Here is an 8,246-nt window from a genome sequence, read left to right as displayed (position 1 = left end):
ACTTGGGAGTCGTCGGCGGGCGGCTTTCTTCGCTCCCTCTCCGAGCAGAAGGACAGGCCTGCAAATCTCCGCCCGCCCCAGCTGAGTGGGGAGGCCGGCCACCTTCTCGCCGAGCAGAGCGCCTCCCTTTCGGTCTTGCGAGAAGGCGCCATGTGTGGTATGAGGCGCCCCCAGGTGTGGTGGTCGGTAGCGAAGGGCAGACACTTCATCATCATAAGCATGCCCCTTCTAATATTAGGCAGCAAAAATAATAATGAATTTCTGCTCATTATGCATTCCCTCATATTTGCAGTTAAGGTAGTGATGAACCCCTGAACACCTTGAGGAGTAAGGGGAAATTTCACTGAATTTGATGCAAGTTTTAATGGCTCGCCCATCACTTCTGTTTGTCCCGTGATTTCTAGGCCTGAGAGGTTTTTCTTTCAAATTATTTTTATTAGTTTTCCAAATTATTCCAAATCAAACCAAAGCACTTTAATTCAATACAAGTAAACAAGCAAACAAGCAGGTTTCCCACTCCTGTTGCGAACAGGTTTTTCTCTCCTCGCCCCACCACTTACCCTGGAAAACCGGCTGTTTACTGCTGAATTGGAACAGGCATCATCCTGCAAAAAACCCGATCGATGTTTGTTCCCATTCAGCAGTAAACAATTTTAAATGTTTCAAAAACTTGCGATCCAAAAAAGGCCAGACACACAGAACCCACATTTTATTCAGCCATAGTCTTGTCGAAGTATATTCTCAAGTAAATGGAATGTTTTCAAGGATGGATCACAGATGTCTCTTAATGAAATAATTCTGTATGTTTATATATATTAAGGGTGTGCTGCAACCACAATATTTGCCTTGTGTCTGTATCTGTAGCTTTTGGAAGCATCCTGATCTGTTTTGGATCTGCTCTGTCATTCCAGTTCAATTCAGGTTCATATCTGCTCATCCAAATCTCTGTTTTGCTCCCTTTGACTATAATGGGGAACCTAAAGATGGTGGCCATATTTTTTTCTTTTTAACATAAGTGGGTGGAATTTGCATGCAGACGAGCCCCTCTGACTTGGATGGAGCTTGCAATATTCCATGCATACCTATTCATGGTTTTCATGCAGGGAACTTTTACAATTTTTTTTAAAAAATGTTATCTGCCAGAATTGGATGCACATTCTAGGCATGGTCCACCATACTAAAGGGATGAAATCAGTCGAATTTCAGAAATAAAGGTGCATTGGTTGTTCTGAAATGAAAAGCTTTACTATTTTGGGGTGTGAATTCCCCATTGGAAACTATGGACATGAGGGAGGTACCCCTAGGTAGAAAACCTGCCAAATTTCAGAAAATAGGTCCAGACTGGGTGATGTTACCTTCATTATATCTTAAAAAGCAACAACTGGAAGAATGATTTTTCTCACTGCCCTCCCCCCTCCTTCCTGGAAGCATCCTCCATGAAAAAAGGAGAGAGCTATGGTTCTTATGGAAACAGCTATGTGAGAAAGAAGCAGGCTACCTCAGTCTCTTACCTCTGTCTCATGCCCTGCTGTCACAGCCAAAACTCAAAGGGGAATGACAATCCACATTCCTCCCCCCTCTGTCAAAATGGGGACAGGGAAGGGGGCACAATTCCACTTCTTCTCTCTCCTCTCAAGCTCAGGGTGTTTCCCCAGACATCTTGATTTCATTTCTCAGCAGAGGAGGAAAAGGCTGTGTGTTTGTTGAAAAGCTACTTGGAAGGTTGGGAATTCCCTAATCCACCTTGAGATCTCTTGCTTTGGTGTAACCCAACTCAGTAACATGAAAGACTATCCTGAATCACCCTGATGTGCCTTGTTATTTGGTTTTACGCACAGCTAATGCACACCCCTAAAATATATTCCACTATATAATAGATGTGATTTTCCTTTAAAGGAACTCAACTTAGTGCTTGCAAAAGTGGCATCACGTGAATTATTCAAATAACTCAAAATAAATAATTTATACATACCAGGCGATAAAAGCCAGTCCCTCCCTCCCCTCTTTTGTCATCCCACTCCCAAGGAACTAAAAGTCTATTTTTGTATGAATGAATCTTGATATAAGTCTAGCAACTGGGCCAACATAATCACATTTTGTGATTTTGTGCACGTAGAAGGAGAGAAGATTTATAATTCTTCATTATACTTGTTATACAAGACATATGTAGGCAAGAGGCAGCTTCCAAGATAGTAAAATTCTAGACAGTGACAATTTCAGCTGCTGAGAAATAAGATTTTTGTGTGTGTGGTTGTGAAAACCAGGTTTAAAAAGCTAATAGTGCTGGATAAATAATAAGGTATGCTATCTATCAGACTGGTAACGGAGAACCTTTTAGGGTTTCCTTTTTATTTTCTTGTTTGTAATCTCAGATATCTATAAATTAAAACTGGTCCCAAGATTTCCATGAAGAAGAGGTTGATGAGTCACTTTTCAGGAAAATGCAAGCATGCCCCAGGGTGCTGTCTCATATCTATTCCCTTTAAAGGCAGTGCATTTCCCACATACTGCTGATAAAACAGGTAGTTGGAAACCCCAAAGAGTTTTGTGGCTACTTAAAAGATAACACATTTAATAAACTTGTTAGTCTTTAAGGTGCCGCAAGACTCCCTGTTTTCTGCTGCAAGAGACTAACATAGCTACCCTTCTGGAAATAGCTGAGTGGAGATAGTGAATGTTCATCTCTGTCTCAAAAGTTGTTCCTTTACTCTATCTTTCACTAAGGTGAGCTTTAATAACTAACATCCCCATCAATTGGTCTTAAATCTGCATGTAGGACAGCCTCAATGGCCATGAATCTTACATCCAAATCCTGTGTCCAAAAGTCATGGGTCTGGATGGTTCTTCTTATTCTAATCTAAATGTGTCTTAGAATGACTTCAGCAAAATATTTCCATAGAACCAAAATAGAGAACACTATATTCTGCTATTGATTTTTGTTCCTAAGTTGTCTCTTTCTTGAACTTTTTCCAGTACAGGTACGACCTTGAGCAAAGAATCTGCAAACAAAGCTGCTGGATTCTGGTGAAATAAGATAGTGATGGCACAGGTGATCAACAGCCAGATATCATGGCCCTGTAAGTTCCAACTGTTGGTTCCCCAGGATTTAAAAATCACATCACACACCCCAGACACTTCAAATGGCAGCTGATGATCTACCTCATTTCTAGGTGAAATAAAAGTACTAAAGGATATACCAGAGACCCCATGCCACTTTGAAAGAAAAGATTTCAGATAACTAGCAAGGATCTTTTAAAGGTTCTGTTTGGAAATATCCAGGAATGGAGCCTGCCTAATATTGTATGGGTCAATACTCCACAATCGTGGGGCCACCACCCAAAAAGCCCAGTATCATATTGGACACTTTAATTATACTAACTGCAATGTTACATTACTTATGACATTGTTTTTGTGTTGTTCCTCTGGAATGTTCTGACATGGGAAATCATATGGGAAATCATATTTGAGCTTTGTATTGTGTTTTCAGTGGCTCCATTTTTTACACTTTCATCAGTAAGGTGATGCACATGTCCTGCAAATACTCAATGCACTCATAATAGGTGGGACAAATTGTTGAATAGGTCCTAGATTTCTTAGGTTAGTCAGTTACAGAGGGACTATGTTACAGTTTTGTGCTTTTTCAATAAGTTAATTTGAAAACAACCAGTGTAAACAAAATGCTGAAATATTGTCTTCTGTTTCCTAAAAAAAAAGTCATTCATGAACCTGTGACTTAAGAATGTGCAAAAGAATTTTCTGTTGTTTTGTTTTGTATTAAAGATGGTCTGTGGCCCCAGATTGACAGTGTTGTGTTTGCCCATCTCTAGACCAATCTGTTCCAAAAATAAGTCTTCATGGGTTTTATCCTTCCTTGGGTCCAGGGCTTTTTTTTCAGCTGGAACTCTCCAGAACGGCATTCCAGCACCTCTGAGCTGACCTTGGAAGTTTGGAGAGAGATTGACCAGCCTCAGTAAAGCCTAGCTGTGCTTCCACCTCATGAGAAGACCCTCCCCAGAGCCTGAAGGGGACATCCTCTGTGAGCTTTTTGTTAGCCAGAGGCACAGTGGGGCTTTGCTGAGGCTTTTCAGCCTCCCGGCTAATAGCTGACACATGAGAAAGCTGTGCCTCAGCTGAGCAAGCCCCCAGCTGCTCTGGAGCCAGAGAGGCCTGGGGTGGGGGCTCCTTAAGCTGCTGTGCTGAGCACAGAAGCCTCTCCATGCCCCATGCTCTGGCTCACACAAGGCAGAGGGGTGGGGAGAGGTTGCTAGGCTGATCAGCTGCCGTGCAGCCTCAAAAAGCCTCTGGCTGGCAAGGGAACTACCCCCCTCAGCTCAAAGAGATCCTCGTTGGGCTCTGTGGTGGGTCTTTTGCATTCCAGCACCCTTTTCTCTAAGGAAAAAAACACTGCTTGGGAATATCAAAGGATAGGCCACTGTTTGGATATATATTCCGTGCTCCAATATGTCGTATCTTCCATCCAAAGATCATGTCAAGTCAGCTTGCCACAGCCTGTTTTCCTGCAAGTGAGAAAGATACAAAAAAATTACAGAAGATTTAGTTGTTCCACAGTCAGTATTAAGTATGTGTCACAGCAAAGATAGATTCCTAGTACCCGGGAATTTGAACAATCCACATCAAAGAGCCAGTGAGGATCATCCATAGTACAAATGTCTAATTTAAACATTAGATGTGACCTGCACCACCCTAATGGATGTTAAGCCTCCGGAGAGCTCTAGGCTATGTTCCCCTCGCCTCCCCAATTAATCTGGCAAGAAGTCGAAATGTTCTTCTGGCAGTGGATCTTAGTGGTTGCGCCAGTAGGAAGGGTAATCCCTTTCAAAAGGGTTTATTTTGTTTATTGTGGCTGAGGTAAAACAGAGCCTCAGTTGGTCTGAATTTGGCATTTGCAACAGAACACTTCACAAGAGCATCACTAGGAATGTAAACTCAGAATCCCAGAAGAGGTTCACAGGGAGAATTTCTGATCTCAAAAATCTTTGCTGTGTAACTGTTTTTGCAGCATAGCAATGGCAATCAGCTTCTGAGTAGAAACGTCTAAGGCTTCAGTGCTGAACACTGTGAAGCAGTTCCCACAGGGCCCAGTTTAACGCACCCCTTCCCTCACCAGTAGCCTTGACGCATGGTGCAGCATTGTTATTCCATGTGCACCCCGAGGCTCAGGTAGAACGTTCAGGTTCAGCAGAAGCTCTCCATGCTTTTCCTTCAAATGTTCCAGCAGCTGGTTTTACCTGGGTTTTTGGCTTGCAGAAGCTGGGGAGAAAGTTGCACTGGTGAGGGTTGGCACCAGCACATAGCACCCTCAGACAGTTGTGAGCGCCCCAACAAAGTCCACTGCTGATGCTTATCTTTGGCCACTCTTTAGCTGTTGTTTTCAGACCTGGAATGCCAGGCCTTCTAGCCATCCTATGAATTTCCCCCAGTGCCCTGGGGCAACAGTACAGCTGGGCCATTGCATGGCATTTAAAGGAAGCCTAACTCTGCAGCCTGGCCCTACGTTGGAGTTCTGCCACCTCCAGAAAAACTCATAGGGGCTTGCTGATGGAGGGTGTCAGGAGCTGGAGCCAGGTGTAGGTCAGCGATAAAACATTAAAGCACCCAATGTCAGTGACATTAACTCTTTATTCAAAGAAACAAAACAGTGCAATCCTAGTGGTTGCAGCAACCCTTCCCAGTAGGTCTTGCCCCAGTGAAGCAGTTGTGAGGACTGAAGGTCCCCATTTTCCCACCACTCTAAGTCTCCATCCCTGGTTCCTTCCCCAGCAGCCTAAGGCAGCCTCGTTGCCCTGCCCTCTTCATTTCTCTACATGTTCTGGGAAACCAGGGTGGAGAGGAGCTTGTCACAACAGCAGGGGGAGACTCCCTAGATTTTTCAGCCGCCTTCCTCTGTCTCCTGGCCCCACTCCTCTCCTGCCTCTGATTCTGAACTGCTGTCTGCCATAGTCTCTTCTTGCTCGCTAAACCCTGTTTCCTCTTCAGCTTCCAACACCTCCTCCTCCCATTGTCCCCCTCTTCTACCTTCTGAGCATTCATCGTCGTCACACCACCTATTGCCAGGCTCTGAGCCTTCTTCCTCTGGGGGTTCCCTTGGGTTCCCAGCTGGTGCCTCCTCCCACTCCTTGGCATCTGGCCAGTCCATGACAAAGAGGAGCATTGTTGGTGGAGGTAGACCACCAAAGGGCTGTGATACAGGTTTCAGGTTGGGAGCTCGCCATCATACTGAAGGACTCTAGGAGCCATTCTGCTCTCTGTGCACTCAGGATGGTGGATTGAAACAATAGGCATGTGCCTTGATTTTCGCAAAAGCAACTCTGTGGCACCTTAAAGACTATCATGAGGTAGCCAATATGGCACCCTCCAGGTGTTTTGGACCACAACTCCCTTAATTGCACACCACCAGCCATGATGGCTGCCTTGATGGAAGTCCTAGTCCACAATATCTAGAGAGCACCATGTTGCCTACGCTTGGACTGTCACATTTACAGCCACAGGCACTTTTGCTGAATGACACTCATTTCATCTGAGAAAATAGGCATTGGCTTCATTAGTACCAGTTTAATCAGCAGATTAATCAATGGTGGGCAATTTTAATCTCTGAGGATACAATTTAAGTGCAATTTAAGGACATGCCAATTTATTTTCCAAGGCTATTTTGTTCTGTTATTATACTGTGATGGAACATGGAAAAAGCAAGATATTAAATATCACCTTTCCTCCTACTAATGGGTGGTAGCTTTTATTTCTAATTCTAAGTTATCTCACACTTTTTTCCTATCTCAAAAATAACCCAATGCCTTTCCGTCAAATTTTTGATATTATGCAAATTTATATATATAGTGTTAGCCAATCAGTTACTGTAATTGGTTAAAAGACAGATGAATCCGCAACAGCACTTTTAAAATAAGTTGGAAACCCTAGAAAATACCCCTAACAAAGTGAATTGAAACATATACAAAGAGGGAGGTTTGGCTGTGTTTCTTGCTTTGATGTGTTTATTCCTCCATTAGTGTTGTAAATAGTTCACTTGGCAGAGCAGTTGCCAAAAGTAATTATATTAACTCTCAGATGCACGTAACACCTAATTCCAAACAGCACTAGGATAGCCAATAATACTGTGTGACAGGTTTGGCCAATCAGAATCTTCTAATGTCTTCTAGGTACTATTCATCATTATTTTAATTTAATACATGCCAGACAAGTAGGAATAAAGTAAAACCATTTAAAATAATGTAAATGTAACAGTCCATCTCTTACACAGTAGTATAAAGAAGGAATAGTGATGAGGGCACATAACTTGAAGCAAGCTATACTGGGGCATGAAATGGGTCTCATATAGGGTCTTTTCAGTTTTGAATAATTGTATGTACTCAAGATGGTAAATGAAAAGCCGTATGTCAGCTTGCTGGGAAGCATAGTGAAGGCAACAGGCTCTTTGCTTTCTGCCTAAAAGCATATTCTTCCCTTGAGTTCTTCTGGCCAGGAGGAATGAATTGAAGGCATGTGACTCTGTCTAGCTACTGCTGATTAGGTAGCAGCAACACGGCTTCTGAGCTGACTCACTGTAGAGCACCACATATCAGGAGCAGTCTATCTGTGCTGTGTCAGTTTAGAATTTCAGCAGCAGTACTTACTGCCCATAAAGGAATACATTCGTTTTTGGCTTAGCCCAGATTTTACCAATCATTTCGCAAGTGGAACTGTTCTGGGATAATTGCTATTTTATACATTTGGAAACTTATCTATTTGGGAACTTGCCTTGGGCCCGGAAATTACTAGTTTACAGGATTGCTTTTGGGTGGGCGGGAGGAAATCTTTCCTTTCTTCCGGGCAAAGAGGTGAATTGGAATACTGAAAGGAGCGAGCTAACGTCTCCAAGGAGTCGCCTGGCATCGCTCCACCTTCTTTTGTTTCTAATGGCTGTTTCAGACCACCCTGCTGCAAGAAGTAACCAAGGTATGCCTCGTCAGGATTTGTACATCAAAGAGGCTGTATGGCAAACGCTCAAATTCATGATGAGAGGTGGAAGCTTAAGTCTTAATAGGTTTTGCAGAATGTACATGACGGCATTCTTCTTGTTGCCAGGCTACAGTAGCCACCTAGCTATTACAATAAGAGCAGCAGAATGCAAAATGAATACAGTAAAATTCAAATTGAGGAAATACAGTGGTGAGTGGCTTTTTCAAGGGGATTGTACTCCAGAAGCTCAGGTGCACTACCATTATTCTTAG

The 8,246-nt window shown here is 43.1% G+C and overlaps 1 protein-coding gene across 5 annotated transcripts in view; it reads left to right on the top strand.

Annotated features, from left to right (window-relative positions):
- LGI1 (leucine rich glioma inactivated 1) overlaps positions 1-8,246 on the top strand; it is a 28,897-nt gene that overhangs the window by 173 nt on the left and 20,478 nt on the right. Inside the window, exons 1-2 of one of the 5 annotated variants that reach the window (XM_083740910.1) lie at positions 19-157; positions 2,974-3,077. In XM_083740910.1, coding sequence (XP_083597036.1) covers positions 3,070-3,077 — 8 coding nt within the window. In that variant the 5' untranslated portion in view covers positions 19-157; positions 2,974-3,069. Of the gene's footprint in view, positions 1-18; positions 183-2,973; positions 3,078-8,246 lie in introns of those variants that run through there. The other 4 variants (XM_083740907.1, XM_083740908.1, XM_083740909.1 and 1 more) reach the window with 4 other exon arrangements.

This window comes from Podarcis gaigeae (genome assembly GCF_964106915.1).
Source record: "Podarcis gaigeae genome assembly, chromosome: 5".
NCBI lineage: Eukaryota > Metazoa > Chordata > Lepidosauria > Squamata > Lacertidae > Podarcis > Podarcis gaigeae.
This window is presented reverse-complemented; position numbering and strand designations above follow the sequence as displayed.